Source organism: Pelophylax lessonae, assembly GCF_965119305.1.
Source record: "Pelophylax lessonae genome assembly, chromosome: 1".
Classification (NCBI taxonomy): Eukaryota; Metazoa; Chordata; class Amphibia; order Anura; family Ranidae; genus Pelophylax; species Pelophylax lessonae.
The window spans coordinates 178,444,592-178,464,385 of record NC_138768.1 but is presented as its reverse complement, the minus strand read 5'-3'; the positions used below and the strand labels follow the sequence as shown (position 1 = coordinate 178,464,385).

Here is a 19,794-nt window from a genome sequence, read left to right as displayed (position 1 = left end):
GAAAGAGTATGACAGAAAAAGGTCTGCTGATTGGCTCCTTATCAGTGCTCTCAGCCAATGATTGAGAGTGCTGACCGGAGTGTTATGGCAGGGGGGTTTTCCCCTGTCAGAACACAATAGCACAGCGAAGGGAGATCACTGTACTAATGTCGGATAGTTAGTACAGCGGCTCCTTCTGAGCTGTCATTTTTATTCCCAAAACTAGTAGTGTGTACCATGCTTTAGGTAGTCAAAGACAGAAGGATCTCTTTTCAATGACAGGTAGCAACATCTGCCTGCCCTTCAATGACTTGCACACCTCTGGGACCAGCCTTGATTTTCTCCCCTTTGTGGTTGAAGGAAGACTGTGCCATACAGAGAGTAAATGGTTCATTTGATTAGCGAACGCTGGCCATACATTATACAATATTCCTATTCAATTTCCTTTAGATTTACCTTCAACAAATAGTGCAAGGACCTGCCTGATTACATACAAGTGGTTAGGTCTGACCTCATATTTTATGGTTTTTGGAAAATCTAAAGGAAAATTGTATAATGAAGGCAATTTTTCCTTTTTTTTTTTTAATTATTTGAATTTTGAAGATTTGAATATAGTGAGGGGCTGGAACAATCATGTTCAGGTTTTATTGCTTTCTATGTCCATGTCAGGGATATTCAGTTACTCTATTTTTCCTCATCTCCAATGTCACTGGGAATAAAAGTGAGAGTATATTCAAAAAGTATTGAGTTGACACAAGAACTGGAAAAGAGGGGCAAACTTTCCAGTGGGTACACTTGTTATTGTGTCAACTTCCGTGATTTCTCCCACGTTGGAAAGATATCTTCTCACTTCCTGTTGGGTCTACAAGACAGGAAGTAAAGGGAGACCCCGAGGGTAAAAAAAACAACATTCGTTTTAACCCTCCCCTATTCTATCCAAAATTAAATTATACATATGGGATTTAGGTATAATTTAAGTGATACACTGGTTCTGTTTAATAAAACAACCATTAAGATCTGCTACAATAAATTGTTATATTTACCTGGCACTGACGGCGCAAGACAATGCACGGGTGAGCCAACACATTTTCTGTAAAGAGACTTAGAGAACAAAAGATTACCGTAAGTAACAGCTAATCAACATGTACATATTCCTATGAAATAAACGTAAAAGCGTACTGTACTGTTTCAGCCATTAATTCATTTTGGAGTAAGAAACAGGAGGAGATGAAGGCCCAAGGGACTTTAACAAGACATACACAAAATTATAAAATTACATTGGTTTATTATATAAAATAGTAAGAAAAATACATAATATTAACACAACAAAGATGATCATCAACAAAAAACATTTCCATTACATACATATACTTGTTAGTCTGCTTGAGCATCAACAATATCAATGGTCTGTGCTAGATGAATCGCGACGCGTTTCACAAAGACACTATTTCAGATGTAACAACAGGCTGTAAATTCAAAGGTACTCCAGGTCCACTTGTCAGGTCCCTACTGTTTTCCCATGTCCAGACTATCCAGTAAAAGTGCATAGAAGCGGAAGCACACATAAAAAGAATTGTGCTGTTCAGTCTCTCCGGGAGTTGGGGGGAGAGGGATACCGGGCCAGCAGGACACACAGAGCAGGAAAACCTCCAGAGGACAAGGCCAAAAGATGGAAAAAAGGCCAAAAAATGGCTACATATCCCTCTCCCCCTAACTCCCGGAGAGACTGAACAGGACAATTCCTTTTGTGTGTGGAGTATAGCGGTTTCTTCCGCTTCTATGAACTTTTACTTGATAGTCTGGACATGGGAAAACAGTAGGGTCCTGACAAGTGGACTTGGAGTACCTTAGAATTTACAGCCTGTTACATCTGAAGATAGCTGTGCTTTTCTCCTGATAAAGCGAAATGGTGTCTTCGCGAAACGCGTCGAGATTCATCTAGCACAGACCATTGATATTTTTGATGCTCAAGCAGACTAACAAGTATATGTATGTAATGGAAATGTTTTTTTTGTTGATGATCATCTTGTGTGTAATATTATGTCTTTTTCTTACTTTTCTATATAATAAACCAATGTAATTTTATAAATTAACTGCAACTGGTAGGTCACTAATGCATCAGTGACCAGTGGCAATACATTAACCCACTCATGCTGCATAATACAAATACCATTGGTAACCTCGCCTCAGCGCCCCACCTGGGCCTTCATCTCCTGTTTCTATGCAATATATTAGGGACTGAGACACGCATTGTTTCCATATATGTCAGCCCAGCTCTTTTCTAATTTTGGAGTAAGTTTGGAGTTTAGGCGATACTAGTGGTGCACCGAAATTTCGGCCGAAAATGGGTTAAAGATGTCGAAATTAATGATGGCCGCAGTGCAGGTTTCAAAAATCCTACCTCTGGCCGGCGGCCCACCTCCTGGTGATGTCACTACTACGACTATGTGTATAATTGAACTAACACACGGGGCAGGCGGGCGAGTGGCCGCTAATAGCTGTGACTAAGTGAGCCCTTCACTTCTCTGTCAGGCGGGTATCTCTGCTGACAGGGATCTGAAGGGCTCACTTAGTCACAGCTATTAGCGGCCGCTCGCCCGCCCGCCTGGTGTGTTAGTTCATTCATACACATAGTCGTAGTAGTGACATCGCTGGGAGGCGGGCCACCAGCCAGAGCACGGATTTTTGAAAGGAAGGACACAGGAGGAGGGGAGAGTTTGTCTGCCTGTGTCATGGAGGTGCCCACAAGGAGATTGCCATCATTGGGGTGGGGTGGGGCGCTGAGGCGAGGTTACCAATGGTATTTGTATTATGCAGCATGAGTGGGTTAATGTATTGCCACTGGTCACTGATGCATTAGTGACCTACCAGTGGCAGTTAATTAACCCCTTTGTGCTGCATTAGTGCAACCAGTATCAGTGTCAGTGCACCCAGTGTTAATTAACACTGACACTGGTTGCACTAATGCAGCACAAAGAGGTTAATTAACTGCCACTGGTCAGTCACTAATGCATCAGTGACCAATGGCAATACATTAACCCCCTCATGCTGCATAATACAAATACCATTGGTAATTAAATTACGACTTGCCAACCCGTCACAGTACATATACTGCGACAGGGTGACAGCTACAGGTGTATGTCGCTGCCTGTTTCTGGTGTATGCCCCTGTTCTATCTATTTTAAAATAATTTGGTGGAAAAAAAGTCAATTTCGGTTTTCGGCATCCTGCATTTTCAGTTTCGGCCCAGAATTTTCATTTCGGTGCATCCCTAGGCGATACCTTTTATAGGCTAAGTTAGGCTATGCAATCTTTCGGGTTCCCTTCTTTGGGCCTTATATAAAGCTAAAGATTGTTGTGAAATCCACAGCGGAACAATAAAGATCAGTTTGGAGATCTTATTTTGGTGATTAATTATGAGATAAAGAGTCCAGGGCTCTATTTTCACCTATAGTGAAAGCCCTTTGGGTCTATTTTCCCTTCATAGATTACATTTTGATTATCTGAACTGCATGTAAAGAGGTTCTTTTCCAATTCCACAACAACTTCCACCCCATACTAAAAGTTAAATTAAACCACTCACAAACAGAAATAAACTTCCTGGACACCACAATAGGAATTATAGGAGCACATTTGCAAACATCCACCTACAGAAAACCCAAAGGCCATCTCTCACATAACTCAGGCATGGTAGTTTTCATCCCAGACACATACAAGAATCCAACGTCTTTGGACAGCCCTTTTAAGGTACAATCAGATCTGCTCAGACACCACAGATGATCTCATAAGACTCACATTACATTATAATCAAAGTGAAAAGGATAATCAGGTCCCACTAGTGGTCACCTACAAAAGATCACAAAAAAACTCCAGCCACTTCTGTACAGAGATCAAAGGCTTCAATAAATATGCCTGCATCCACTTCTACTAGCCCAGGGCTTCCCAAACTTTTTTTGGCCGAGACCCACTTCTGAATAGTTATCTTTCGGGACCCACTTGCTTGTAATTGAATATTGTAAAAGCGCTACAGAATTTGTTGGCGCTATATACATGCAAATAATAATAATGCATATTTTAAAGGGAGGGGGATGTTAAATTAAAAATATCAATTTACAACTTTTCAATTTAGTAAACTGCTACGTCCTCTCATTTCCCATCATCAGCCCTGAAAGTGAGCAGCAGTCCACCTGCTGAAATAATTATTCCCTAGATCTTAGTAACAAATCAGTTTAATTGACCGAACTTAACCTGGAAAAGTTCCTTTTGCTGGAAGTGAATGCTGGTATAGGGCACCTACACCTGCTGCAAAGCAGATAGAATTGAATTATACTTTAACTTGGACCCATTCATGTGTGTACTGACTTGGCTGGGCCATTGCTGCATTCTGGGAGAAAGAAGACCCTGCCTGCCAAACTAGTTTTGTACCTACTGCATTCATCAGACTGGCACTGTGTAGCCCTGGTACTTGTAGTGCTGTCTGAATTATATATAATAGTTACAAGCAGGAAAAGGAGAGGTGATGCCATGGTCATGGTGATAATACATATAAGGTGAGTAAGTCACACTTTATAGTCATAAGAAGGAGGTTGGCAAATGGCACCAGGTGCCACAGGTATGAGAAAGAAGGAGGCATGAATGAAGGAAGGAAGGAAACAAGGCATGAAGAAAAGGAGGCATAGTATGATGAAGGAAGTCAAGCAAGGCATGAAAAATGAGGCTCAGGCTTCATGCCATGCCTCCTTCTTCATGTCATGCCACATGGCATGAAGAAGGAGGCCATGGCATGAAGAAGGAGACAAGGCATGATGAAGAAGGAGGCATGGCATGAGCAGGAGGTGGCTTGGCTACCTAGGTAGAGGTGTTGAAGGGTACAGGGTGACCCATCATAGGTTACCTGTGTGTTCTTCACGTCTGCACAATCCCATGCTGGTCCCATCCACCCCACCTCTCATCAGCACGTGGAAGAATTGATTCCAAGCAGGGGACTCAGAGTGCAGTGGCGCGCTGTTTAGCCAATCGCGTCATGGCTCCTCCTGTCATAGGCGGAGTGCAATATTACTGACTCCGCCTGTGTCAGGAGGAGCCGAACTTTACAGGATGGAAGCAGCGGCGCCGCTAAGTTCTTGGCTGACAGAGTTCACCGACGGCTGACAAGTACAGCCAGGATATCGGGCTGCGCTTGCGGGTGTCAGTGAGCCGCAGGAATAATGTGGGAGAGAATTGGGTTGCCGGGGCAGCTCTGGCTCAAAATCTGCCAGCGACCCACTGAAATGCAGCTCGCGACCCACAGTTTGGGAACTCCTGCACTAGCCTAGTGAACCCAATTTTAGGCCAAGGACACACGGGGAGTTTTTTTTTTTTTTCAATCAACCCAGCAGGCTGAACATAAAAAAAAAAAACAGAGAGGTCGCTGTACTAGCTAAGCAATATTAGTGCAGCGATCTCCCCCCCTGATCCATTGGGTTCTGACAGGGGGGCGGCTCCCGCCAGAACACACTGATCAGCACTCACAGCCATTGGCTGCCAGCCCTGATCAGATGCTTGTTTTCCAGGATGCCTGTTCGATAAAAGCCGCTCATTAAACCAGCTTATGTCGGACAGGTTGCTGCACACATGGGCTGAATGTCATCCTGTTTCTGTTGAACCAGCCAATACTCTGCCCGTGTCTACTAGCCTTCATGCTGGCCATACACACAGCTGAATCAGATGAAATCCAAGCCACTGGTGGACCAGATGGCCCATCAAGCTTAACAGCCTTTGGTCTGAAGATCAAAGGCTCTAGGCAGAAAATTCTCAAGCAAACAGTGACTGCAGCCAATCAGATGCAGTCACTATTTAGGTATACTAACAGCTGCAAGAGCAGTGGCTATTGAAATACACTGCAGCTAGATGCTGTAATGAGTGGCATTTGCGTTTAGGGCCCTATGCATGCAGGGACATATGCCCAGAATGCAGGAGACATTGCACTTACCTAGATCATCCACCTAAGCCCACCACACTAATCAATGACTTGATTCCAAAAATAACATTTTAAATACTGTTCACCTGCATGCATTGTAAGGCCCCACGTTACCTCCCAGACTGAGATTCATTTGTGGAAAATTCTTAATATTAGTAAAATAATGACAAAAAATGAGTAGTATTCAACATACAACATTACAATGGTTCTAAAGACAAAAAGCATTTTTCCCTAATGCATTCCCTGTGTTAGGTTATAAAACCTATCAATAAAAGCTCCCCGTCTCCAACACTTATCTGAGTCCATTCTCGATCCAGAGCTGTGGCTGTCTACTCCTGCTCTTCTCTCCTCTTCTGGGTCTCACTGGAGGCTCTGTCAGTCAAACCCAGTGAGGAGAGAGCGGGGGGAGTGGCCAAGCTGTACTGTGTTTGTCTATTGACACACACAGCCCGTCTTGGGAGCGAGCCAGCACGTCTGCCCCCATAGCATGCAACTTGCTATGAAGGCAGACACAGAAGAGGAGGAGCTGACAGTGTTGGTGGGGGACCCCAGAAAAGGAGGTTCTGGGCCATTCCTGTGCATACCATTCTACAGACTAGGTACGTAAAACATGATTTTTTTTATTTTAGGAAAAAAATAGGGTTTACAAATGCTTTCGACCCCGTTCACACTGGGGCGAGCCGACTTTGCCGGGCGACCTGTGAAGTCGCGGCGTGCAGCTCGCACCGCAACCTCGGAGCGGCCGGCACGGACTTCATATAATTGAAGTCAATGCAGGTCGCTCCGGGTTGCCCCAAAGAAGCTCCGGACCCTTTTTCTAAGTCGGAGCGACTTGTGTCGCTCCTATTAGAACGGGTCCACAGCTTCTCTATGGCAGGCGACCTACGGCGACCTGTCAGGCGACCAGGTCGCCCCAGTGTGAACCGGCTCTCAAGGAGTTACATAGAGTTTGTTTATTGTCCAACATGTCCTTGCATTCTCCTTTATGTTGAATATATAATCAGAGTCTCCTGTAATGGATTTGGGGAACATTACCCACTCATAAAGAGGGAGATCTTGGATCATAGTGCCCCACGCCAATTTGTACAGAAACACAAATCCACAAAAGATCTGAAAGTTAAAAGCGGTATAAAACCCCCAAAAAAATTATTAAAAAAAAAAGTCTAAAAAAAGGAAAACTAATGCAGCCACCACATCCAAGAACTGGTAAACTGAAATATATATATTTTTTTGGTTTCTGGATTTAATACCACTTTAATGAATCTATTCCCCCCTTGGTATTCCTCAACTGAGAGATTTCATAGATTAGATGTCACGATTTAACATGTTGGATACATTGTATAACTTTAAACGCCTAAAAGTCCCAAAAGGCCCCAAGGAGAAGCTGGAAATCACCCTCATTGCTCTGATCAAGATTTCATTTCAATTTGCTTTACTTCCATAGTATTTTTCTTGTCTTTATATACTCCGATCATAACTTCTGCATTTCATATATTTTTCTATCACAGATATTGACTCACATGTGCGCCAAGTATCAAAATGCATTGCTGTGCTGATAACGGCTACTAGGTTTATTAGCCTAGGATCATACTAATGCTTCTACATAGTAATGCGTTTTTCTGTGCGCTTCCGTAGAGCATGTTTACATGTTTTGTTTTTTTGTGTAGGAGGAAACTGGTTACTTAACAAAAAACACTGCCACAAATGCACTAAAACACATGCACATGCACCGTTCATGAGCTCCCACTGAAGTCTATGGAGCCACAAATTATTGTGAATGGGCACCATAGAGAATAATGCGATGTTCATTGTTGTGCACTGCAGTACAGCAGTAGATGCTTGGGAAACCGCACTAGTGAGAGTGGAGTCTGAGTAGCTATTTCCTCTCAATCTTCCTTACATTCCATCCTTTTGAAGTGTTCTTACATGGCTTCATTCATGTGGTTTTTAAAAATACATTGCAACACATCTCCCTCTAGTGGTAGAATTGTGCTATAACACGTACATTTTTTCATCAATGAAATCTTAACAATTTAAATTTACCAGCAGTATTCTGATTGTCTTACCTCTTATTATTACAATTTAGGTATATCACATTGTGTTAAAAATTTTATTAGTCTACTCTGTGACCATGTTTTTTTTTTTTTTTTTTTACTGTTTTTTTTTTTTTAAATTTGCCAATTTTCCGTAACACTGCTTTGCCCTTAGAAGAAGGGGGTACATCCCAACAGCATGTCCTGAAAATTTGAATGTTAGTTCAATAAAGTATCAAGCATAATTGTTTTTGTTATAAGTGTAATAATATAACTATGATCTACTAAACCAATTGTCTGTCTAAATAAATTGAGGTGTGTCTATATGGGAATAGAATAAATAGCAGATGCAGTACAAAATGGTACCAACGTCCCTAAGTTAACTGTTCAAAAAGATATTGCTCTGAAATCTCAGAGCACCCACCATAGCGAGATTTGGAGAGGGCTAGAAGACCAAAAATGGGACTTTATGGGTACCAAGTAAGGATCAGAAATTCAAAAGTATATATAAAATCATTTAAATTTTATTAAATACAAGTATAAAATCAATTACAATACAAATGAAGGGGAATGAAGGGGAAGAAAGAAAAACAGTTGGATAAATTACATGAACAGGTTCAAAGGTGTCAATAGACCATATATATATATATATATAATATTACAGTGTCACGTAATGTCTTTCTTTGTATATGAACTGTATGTAATACATCTTTATATTTTGATACAGTACTACTACGACCATATTTTCAATAGCTATATGCCCCTGAAGAAGCATTTGGCGAAACATGTTGGGCGCTTTTCTGTGGACAACAGCCAGGCTACTCTCCGGATAAGCCACTGTAATATTATATATATATATGGTTTATTGACACCTTTGAACCTGTTCATGTAATGTATCCAACTGTTTTTCTTTCTTCCCCTTCATTCCCCTTCATTTGTATTGTAATTGATTTTATACTTGTATTTAATAAAATTTAAAAGATTTTATATATACTTTTGAATTTCTGATCCTTGCTTGGTACCCATAAAGTCCCATTTTTGGTCTTCTAGCCCTCTCCAAATCTCGGTTACGGCGGGTGCTCTGAGATTTCAGAGCAATATCTTTTTGAACAATTGTCTGTCTAACAATGCATCACCAATCTTGCCAATCTCTCCGCACATAGGAATGCTTTTCACTATTCTCAAACCAGGCTTCAGAAAGGGTTTGGACCCCAAAATGTATTGTCTTATACTGCCAGACATAAAATTACTTCCAAGGCCATGAGGACCGCCATGAGGACCACTCTGAGGACCGCCATGAGGACCGCCATGAGGACCGCCATGAGGACCGCCATGAGGACCACTCTGAGGACCACTCTGAGGACCACTCTGAGGACCACTCTGAGGACCACTCTGAGGACCACTCTGAGGACCACTCTGAGGACCACTCTGAGGACCACGGTTGCTTGAGCAGGCCCTGGACTGTTTAAGCCACTTGTCAGCTGTCATTCACTGCTGAGTCCCACATCTGTTGCTACAGCCCTGCTTTACCTTCTTGCACATTTCATCTTAGAGATCACCAATTACTTTGTGGATGCTGCTAGTTTGCCTTTACCTGCTCTGGACTGCAGAACCTACTTGCTGTCATTTCATAGATGTGACTCACCACTCTCCACAGCTGGATTCCACATCTGTTGCTACTACCCCTGATCACCTTCTTACAAGTGCCTGATTGCATTTCTAAGTTAAAGGGATTTTATGTTATTATTACCAATAAACTTTCTTTTCATACTCAAAACAGCACCCTTCTTAGTCTTCTCTGTTCTAACCCTTTCCCACTTATTCAAAATCGAAAGAAAAAAAAAAAGAAAAATTGTGCAGAGATTCAATTTAAAAGTTCAACTCCATATTTAGGGTATAACATATAACATGTTGCTAAGCAACCCCACCCTGTGACAGCATCTTAGGTTCTTCTCCCCTGCAACAGCTATCAAATTTGAAATTGGCATGGATGGCTGTGCAGGGATAACCGCACAGCCATGCCATTCATTCACAGAGATCTATGAATGAATGAACTACAAATCCTATCTGCCACCACAGCAGATGAACTTGTAAGTACACTTCTTATGGGTACACTACTTTGCATGCTCTGGTGACAAAAATAATAAGACGCACATTTTTTTTCCTGCGAAAATATGTGCATTTTACTTTAGGGCCCCTTTCACATGGGTTGATCTGTTGATTTCCACAGAGTGAGCAGGCGGATGACAGGTCAGTCTCTGCTCACTGTGCAGAGACAGACCTGTCAGAGTCCTGCTCTCCTCTATGGGGAGATCGGATGAAAACTGACAGCTTGTCCCTTTTCATCTGATCCCATCCGATCGACCCGCTGGAGAGATGGCAAACGTATCGCCATCCGTCTGTCTTCAGCAGATCTTGTTGGATTGGATACCAGGTGGGTGTCTGCGGACATCCGCCTCCCCATAGAGTAGAACGGGTGGCCTGATCAGGTCCGCCTAAAAAACGGACAGGTGGACCTGATTGGTCCAATCGTGTGAAAGGGGGCTAAGGGAAAACCGCTTCTAACTTTTTTATAGAGCATTTTCAACAATATTTTTCTAATACTAATATATTACAGTACATAATAATAATATAATCACACACACACATATATAAATAACACTGAAGTACAAATGTAAAAGCACGCAGCTGAAAAAGGTCCACCATCGCACATGCAACTTTTTGGATACAAACATTTTTAGATTTATATCTTTAGTGATTGAACTTAGGGTCCTTTCACACGGCCGCTCCGCTGCTTTAGTCCGCTACGGGACTTTTTTTATTTTTTTTCACATTTGTGTCATCCGCTCCGTGTGCCCGCATATCATCCCATCCGTTTGCGGATGATATGCGGACATAATGTAAGTATATGGCACTGCGGATGTCAGCGGATGACACCGCTGACATCCGATTTTCCTTCCTTTCCGTTTTTTACACGGATGAAAAAATAGGGTTCTGTTCCATTCGAAAAAACGGAACAGAACTGAAAGGAGGAAAATCGGATGTCAGCGGATGGTATTCCGCTGACATCCGCAGTGCCATTCACTTACATTAAAGTCCGCAAATCATCCGCAAAAAAATAGGATGATTTGCGGACACACGGAGCGCCCGTGTGAAAGGACCCTTACACTGATTGCTTTGTGACCTAGCTAACAAAACTAAAGACAAAACCTTTTTTTGTTTTGTTTTGGATAGAATGGGGATAGATTAAAACCCCTGTCAGTTTTTATTGCAGTCTGTGTCCCTGTTCAGGAGATTCACCGTCTCCATTTGTCCTGTATACTGTTATCATTGAAATTATCCCCAGAAAAGTAATAAAAGGGAAATCTTCCAATGGGGACACTAGTTCTGGTGACCTGGGGGGTCCCCAAAGAATTCCCTTAATTTGCAGGGATTTCCTCTCACTTCCCGTTTGGCTATGGGACAGGAAGTGAAGCTAAATCTTTGCAATGGAACACAAGATGGCGAAAAACAATCTGACAGGGGTTATAACCCTCCCTTGCTCTATCCAAAAAAAAAAAGTTTTGTCTATGGTTCTACTTTGATGATAACCCCTTGTTCAAAACCAGTTAAAAGCAAAGCAATTGTCACCATGAAGTTGAATCTCACAGGGCCCATGCACATTCATAAGCTAAAAAGCAATCTGTACTCCCAGATCTCCACACACATCCCAGAGTGCAGATCCGTGCAGGCTCAATGCATGCATCAGAATCCAGTCTGTCTGAATTCTGATCTGAATTAGACCTACATTAATGTGCACTGCAGGAAGTACTTGGAGATCAGTGCAGATCCTTACAGAGGGCATCTGTCACAGATTTAAAGGGGTGTTCCAGCTGGGGAAAAAAAAAAAAAAAAATTAAAAGTCAGCAGCTACAAATACTGTGGCTGCTGACTTTTAATATAAGGACACTTACCAGTCAAGAGAGCCCGCAACGTCAGCACCCCAGCTGATTATCGGATCGGCTGCTGCTGCCGCTATTCGTTCTAAGGGAAACCAGCAGTGAAGCTGCGCATTCCAATTGGCTCAGCAGCGGGGAAAGGAGGAGGGGGCCGAACTTCTGAGGGACAGCGCCACACTGTCTCCTGGAAGTGGGGAAGGATACCTGTCAAAGACAGGTACCCGTTAAACACACACACACACACAGTAAGGTGCCAAATGTAGCACAGGAGGGCAGGGAGGAAGCAGATGATTGGAAGTTCCACTTTTGGGTGGAACTCTGCTTTAAGCTACGTTCACACCAATGTGTTTTGGCACGCATTTTCAGTTTTGCAGAAATGCACTACAGTTCATTTACCATGATTTCCTATGAATCACGTTCACATCTGTGCGTTTTCAACCAATGCTTTTTGGAAAGGGTCAGGGACTTTTTTGCCCACAACAGGTTGTGCTTTTGGTTCCACAGACTTTAACAGAAACGCAGCAGAAATGTATCAAAAATGCAGTGCTTGCGTTTTTTATGCGTCTCCACTGTGTTTTTGCTAGTTTCTCCCACATGACAACCGACGCATCCCAACACACTGGGAAAACACATGAAAAACACATCAACTGCAACCTGCATAGGTGTGAACCTTGCCTTAAACAGGCTGTCTGCACAAATCTGCACACACACCAGTGCACATGCAGGGGTAAAGACGGCCCCTTGCACAGGTGTATGGATCAGTACACCCATGTGAATAAGGCCTTAATATGCATGTTCATTTCACAAGTTGCAATATGTCCAAGCAAACACGGCCCACACACACACACACACACACACACACACACACGTATGAACCGAGCCAACACAGGAGGTGGGTTACCGAGAGAACCTGTCATCTTGTGTTGAATAGGCAAAGGATTAGGTTCACTTTAATGCAATCCTGTTCTTGGGATACAAGCAGCTTCTGTCCAGAAAAAGCAGGACTTTTGGGTAAGTGAGGAAGAAGGCATGCCTCCATGCTCATCCCACACTGTTTCATCAGTCTGGTAGGTAAACAGGCAAGGCCTACAAGCTTTCAAGACCTTTGAAGAGCAGGTATGCTTGTGCAACCACAGTGCTCAATACACAACATCATGAGTATTCAAACTCATTGTAACTATTTTTCGTAACAGTTATTAATAACACATTGATTTCTAATGAGGTGGTTGTCAATAACAGGTTAAAGCGTTTACTAAGCAATCAAAATTGTATGTGTAGTCCCAGACAATATATTTAGGCAACAAACAACGCACAGTCAGTCTTCTACACAAAGAGGTACAAAACAGTTCCAAAACTTATAAAAGAGTTATAAAACATTATGCTGGTGCATCATCCCAGTGCATGCATTTTTAAAGGCTAAATTCACTAATAACACCACCACATATTTTTACAGGGAATAAAAAGTGCATTTATTATTTTTTTCACAGGTGCCTGCAAAATATTTCACCCATGATCAGTGGATTGAGGATGCAATTTCAGTCTCCTGCAGATATTTCCTCCAGCTCTCTGCCCACACCTATAGAGGCTTTCTGTTATAGCTTGGGAACTGTCAAAAGGACTACATGTGTGCTGATCAAAGCACTTGTAGTCCATTGAGGACAACAAATCTGTCTGCAGCAGGGGCAAACAAGACTTGTAGTTTATTCATTCACAGATGCAGCTGTGTGGGCGGAGCAGACTTTAAATGTGACAGCGGCTGCAGGGGAGTGGAACCCCAGCTCACTGTCACAGGGAAGGGAGGGCTCAGTCAGAGGGTGAGGGTGCTTAGCAGCATGTTAACCCCCTAAATACAGGTATATAATGTTCCTAAAAGTGAACCTATCCTTTAAATTTCAGTGACTGATTCATCTGTAGTGAATGTTCAGTGACTGTCACATTCAATGCCATTAGATTGTAAGCTCTTCTGAGCAGGGCCCTCTTAATCCTCTTGTATTTTATTGTATTTTATATGTACTGTCTCCCTCTAATATTGTAAAGCGCTGCGTAAACTGCTGGCGCTATAGAAATCCTTAATAATAATAATATATGCCACAAAGTGTCTAAAAGGAAAACTGTCTGCATTTTACCTATAGCTATTCTTTATTTTGGAGTCTGCATTAAAAGTAAATCTAGTCCTTTTTTAGGGCCGTTTTACATCTGTGTTGCAGCAATGCAAGTGTTTACGCAACGCACGTTACATGCATTGATGCACTGCAGTGCCATTCATTTTGAATGACAATAAGGCAGCACAGACAAATTGCAATATGCTACAATGCGTCATATTGCGTTGCAGCAAAATGTTGTGCCATGTCACAAAACTGGGACATTGTCAGAAGTCCATTGCTTTCAGTGGACTGTCCTAACACAATGCATGTTAATGCAAGATATAATGCACTGATGCATGTTCATTAAAGCGGAGTTCCACCCAAAAGTGGAACTTCCGCTTTAGGGAGTCCTGACCCCCCGACATGCCCCATTTGGCATGTCATTTTTTGGGGGGGGGGAGCGGGTACCTAGTTTTGACAGGTACCCGCTCCCACTTCCGCTCGGAGCGCCACGGCGCCCTGAGCTGAAGTTCTCCTCTCCCCCTCCCTCCCTGCAATCTTCTGGGACACGTCAGAGGTCCCAGAAGATTGCCGGCCAATCACGGTGCGCAGCGCGACTCGCGCATCCGCAGTGGGTACCCGGCTGTGAAGCCGCAAACTAACAGCCGGGTGCCCACAGCAGTGATGCCAGCGCCGAGGGAGAGGATCGAGGCTTCGGGCGGCCGCATCGCTGGACCGTTGGACAGGTGAGTAAATGGCTGGAACTCCGCTTTAAAGAGGAACTAAACCCATCTTTTTAACAATTTCAAAAAACACGTACTAGGAATGTAACTGTCACATTGGTTGTGCTCTCAACCCAACTGTCAAACCATCTAATTCCTGGTGTCATAACTGATCACATGTGCAGCACCATGGCAGTTGCAGATCAAACAGAGGGCAATATAGCAGCTTCCTTGGCTTAAAACAATAGGAGGGTTTATTTCTGCTTTAACTACTTGCTGATTGGCCAAAAGTAATTTTACTGCTGGCTTGCAGCTCCCCCAGCACTGCGACATACTGGGTTCACAGGCACGCTCTCAACGAACTGTTAAGCTATCAAATGGCTGGTGTGATAACTGATGACACGTGAAGTACCATGGAAACTGCTGGATGTAAAGTATAGGAGGGTGTAGGATTGCTTTAAAGCACTGTACAAACGTATAGAGACCTCACAAAAATTTATAAGCAAAGATTTACAAAAAAATGCCAAAATCAGCCTAACATTAGGTTATATGCCAAATACTACAATAACTGACAAAACATGGGCAGCGTTACCTGGCAAGTCCAATACCAAATCCAGCAAATCTGTTTAGCTGATCTGAAAGAGAAGAGAAAAAAAAAGTTTACATATATTATGTATATATTACAAATACATCAATTGATGTAAAGGTTCATTTTTTATTTATTTTTTTTAATAAAAATGTTATACTTACCTGCTCTGTGGAAGGATTGTGCACAGAGCAGCCCCAATCCTCCTCTTCTGGGGTGCCCCGATGCCGCTTCTGGCTCCTCCTCTTCATCGTGTGCCCCCAGGGAGAGCTGCTTTCCATGGGGGCACTCATGCGGTGATGCTCCCGAGTCCCGCTGCTGCGTCCATTGACACAGACAGCAGGACTCGGCCCCGCGTCACTGGATTTGATTGACAGCAGCGGGAGCCAATGGCTATCCAATGAGGACCAGAGACAGCGGCTGGAGCTGCTGGGCTCCTCCCTGGAACATTCGGGTTTAGGTAAGAATAACAGGGGGTCTGCGGGGGCAGCTGCAACCGAGAAGGTTTTTCCCCTTGATGCATAGAGCAGCAAGGAAAGTAACCACTATGACAGCTGACCTCATGTTCACTCACTGATGAAAATGAATCATTTGTCTGAGCTCAAGAAAGTGATGTAGATGGGACGCTGCAATTACATGTTTTTATCATTCACAGAAGAACTATGAGCCAGCAAGAATGGGATCACTGCCAAAACATTTCACTACCATCTATCGCTCTTTTTTTATCCACCGTTACAAGCGTCAATGAACTTAAAGGGTAACTCCACTTTCGTGGGGAAAAAAATAGCAAATAAATTAAAGACAATATAGCGTATACAATTGGGACCCAAATCATATTGTAATTGAATGTTATTAAAAATTATCTTTCCTTTTCAATCTGCAGCTGTTGTAATTTTCTAAAAATGCAATGCAATATGCAACAGAATGTGTACTGACCACACCCCAGAAACTTCATTTCCTGCTTCTGTGATTGGCTCACTCATTTTCCCAGAAGTCTGCCTAAGATACAAGTCAGATTTCTGGCATCCCCATACTTGCCAACTGTCCCTTTTTTCCTGGGACAGTCCCTGCAAATAGGAGCCTGTCCCAGGTAATTTATATTGTCCCTGGAAGCGCCTGCTAATCAGACTGCCCATAAATGTTACGCAGAAGTAGTGCAGCTGAATGGGAGAATTATTCCAACTCTGCTAATGTGGCCTTAAGTTTGAAATTTCCTTTTTAATTTCCTGTAATTCTCTCTATATTGAGTAGACCCTATAATCTGATAAGTAGGCAAGATTAATTATGCAGAGTGGAGCTTCAAGGAAGTGGGTGTGGCAATTGATAGCTATGCTGCAAAGTGTCCCTGGAAATTTTTTTTAAATGTTGGCAACTATGCATCCCCTGCAACAAAAATGTCATTAGTGGTGAGATACTCCCAATAGGAACATTCAGATAAAAAGCCTTCCTTGTGCCGGAGCCCCTCTCATACTTATCTGAGCCCCCCTCTATCCAGCAATGTCCACAAGTGCCTCAGCTGACTCCCTCTCCTGATTGGCTGAGACACAGCAGCGGCACTGCTGGCTCCCACTGCTGTCAATCAAACTCAGTCAATCTGGAGAGAGAGGGGCGGGCCAAACGACAGCTCTGTGTCTGAATGGATACACGGAGCTGCAGCTTGGCCAATAGCAAGCTTCCTACTGTGGGGGCTCTCAACAGGATGGAGAGGCCAGGAGCACAGAAGAGGGACCCGAGAAGAGGAGGATCCGGGCTGCTCTGTGCAAAACTACTGCACAGAGGAGGTAAGTATTACATGTTTGTTATTTTAATAGAAAAAAAACAAAAGAGACTTTCCAATCATTTAAAACACACAAAATCATCTCATCTGTATAACTAAAAAATAAAAAAAGCCTTAGGCCTCATGTACATTGCAGCAGCTAAACAGAAGTTTAGGAGCAGTTGGGCATTTTGTTCAGCAGTCCCTGAACTCTCCTCTGATATCTTATCTGTACATCGTACATTCAGGCATTTATAGTCATTTAGAGGTAGTTGAGGTTATTAGCTTTTTTTTTTAAAGCAGAAAAATCACATTCAGGACTGTAGTTTACCAGCATTTCAAACTGCAAACGCCTAGAACCGCGTGGAACCGCAGTAAACTGCATTTATAAGCATTTTTAAGGGGGAAAATTTGTCTTTTTGACCAATTTCACCACATGCTGTTGCCTGCATCAATGGATGAGTCCAAAGAACTCGGGTCCTCTCACCCAATTTTCTACCTCTTCGGAGCCTCAGCAACATCTGCTGAGGCTCCGAAATTCTCACAGAACGGCTGAAATTTGAGGTGCACCGAATGGAAATTTTGGTGCTGAAATCGAAAATGCAGGATGCACCTGGTCAACAACCGAAAATGCCAGTTTTTTAAAAATATTTCTATTTTTATATATAATTGTACTATATTTGACTTTTCAAATAAGATAATGAATTTAAATGAATATGAATGTATTGTCTGCCAATACTGGCACCTTTAGCGCAAACAAAAATGCATCCCTCCTAATTCTAAAAGCACAAAAAACACACCTCCCCGGTGCAATGCATCGAAAACGCAGCGAGAACACATCACTAACGCACCCGTGTTACATTTTTGATGCAGTTTTTGAGCCACATGACCTATGAAAAACAAACGATAAGCACAGCGTTTTCAGTGCCATTATCGGCACCTTTTTCTCTGATCGGCAAAATACAGATAACACCATTTACAACCGAAAGTTTCGGCACCCTAGCTGAAATAGTTATTATTTACTTGTTTTTCCATGCATTGTGGACATTTAGAAAGGTCTCCTGAGGTTATCTCTAAAAAACGCTTCGAACCCCAAACGCTCATAACCGCTGCTAAACTCGCATAAACGCAGTATGTAAAAGCAGTAAAACAGACCTTTTTTTACCGTCAGTTTCTAACGGTCAAATTTCCAGCGTTCAGAAAAGATTTTTTAGCTGCCCTGTGTACATGAGTCCTGAAGCTGGATATACCCTAGTACAGGGTTTCTCAACCTTTTTTCAGTGAAGGCACCCTTTAAAAATATGGACAATCTCAGGACACCCCATACTAAAATGTAAAAAACTATTCTAATAGTTTTACATAATGCAGCAAACATCCACACATAGGACAACGAACGTTAGAGGTGATTTATTCTTACAAAGCAAGTACACTTCTCCACACTAGTACTGACTAGTATTCCAATGTTTCCCCTCTCCCTCAGATAATGTGACCCCAGTGTTGACGGAGAGGGGCAGGGGAGGGTCAAATAAGGATACTGTGCAGGCGATCAGCACCCTTCTTATCAACACTAATGACATCACTGGTTGTTAGGACACCGGTGGCTGAAAGGTTGAAATGGTGCACAATAAGAACCGGTGGCTTTGTGTAACCTAAAGGCAGGCTCCACCTGCTGGCTTGTATACATTTTTCAGCAATTTTTTAGGCATTTTGCCAAGACACCCCTGAAGAAACCTCAAGGCACCCTGGTTGAAAAAGGCTGCCCTAGTAGATTTTCAAACATTTGTAGTAAAATATTTATTTGAAAAATGTTGTATCCTGCTCCTTTGAATTTTCTTGTCACTGCGGTTGAAAAGGAATGTAGACTTGACACCACTAAGGCCTCATGCACACACGGCGTATTTACAGCGGCTTTTAGGCCCCATGCACACGGGGCGTTTTTAACGCCGCTGTAAGCAGCGTCAGGCGTTTTCTTTTTGCAGCCTAAAAACGCCCCTCCATGTTATTCTATGGCTTCATGCACACTCAGACGTTTTTGAGCTGTAAGTGGCCTAGGCGTTTTTAAGCTGCAACAAGAACCCACGACCTGCGCGTTCTGAGGAACAGCGTTAGAGCGTTAAAAACGCCTGACGCTGCTAAAAGCTGAACATTGCTATAACGTTGCTTAACGTGCATTAAGCCACGTTATACGTTTTTTCTTCTTCCATTTAAAATCAACGGTTCCCTATGGGAGCCTATTGATTTGAATGGAGGTCGCACCGCAAGGGCGGACAGCAAAAGAGGAGAAGACCCCGGAGAGGAGAAGACAAGAAGAGTCGGATGAAGATTTTTAATAAACTTTCCAAAACGTCTCCTGTCGTTATTTCCATACACTGCCTTTTATGTGGTGAATGAGTAGGGGTACAGTGTACCCCATACCCATAGGGAGGGGGTCCGGGATCTGGGGGGCCCCCTTGTTAAAGGGGGCTTCCAGATTCCGATGAGCCCCCTGCCCGCAGACCCCCACAACCACCGGCCAGGGTTGTGGGGATGAGGCCCTTGTCCTCATCAACATGGGGGCAAGGTGCTTTGAGGTGGGGGGTGCAGAGCTCCCCCTGCCCCAAAGCACCAACACCCCCCCATGTTGAGGGCATGTGGCCTGGTGTGGTCCAGGGGGGGTGGGGCCGCTCGCTCGTCCCCTCCCCTTTCCTGGCCTGCCGGGCTGCATGCTCGGATAAGGGTCTAGTATGGATTTTGGGGG

General features: G+C 43.2%; 1 protein-coding gene across 1 annotated transcript in view; it reads right to left on the bottom strand.

The window, feature by feature from the left end:
• The window catches only part of SLC25A46 (solute carrier family 25 member 46), a 68,480-nt gene that overhangs the window by 33,778 nt on the left and 14,908 nt on the right, over window positions 1-19,794 (bottom strand). The window contains exons 2-3 of the mRNA XM_082243126.1: window positions 15,308-15,350; window positions 1,023-1,080 (exon numbers count right to left, since the gene is read on the bottom strand). Of these exons, the coding sequence (XP_082099252.1) occupies window positions 1,023-1,080; window positions 15,308-15,350 (101 nt within the window). The remainder of the gene's footprint in view (window positions 1-1,022; window positions 1,081-15,307; window positions 15,351-19,794) is intronic.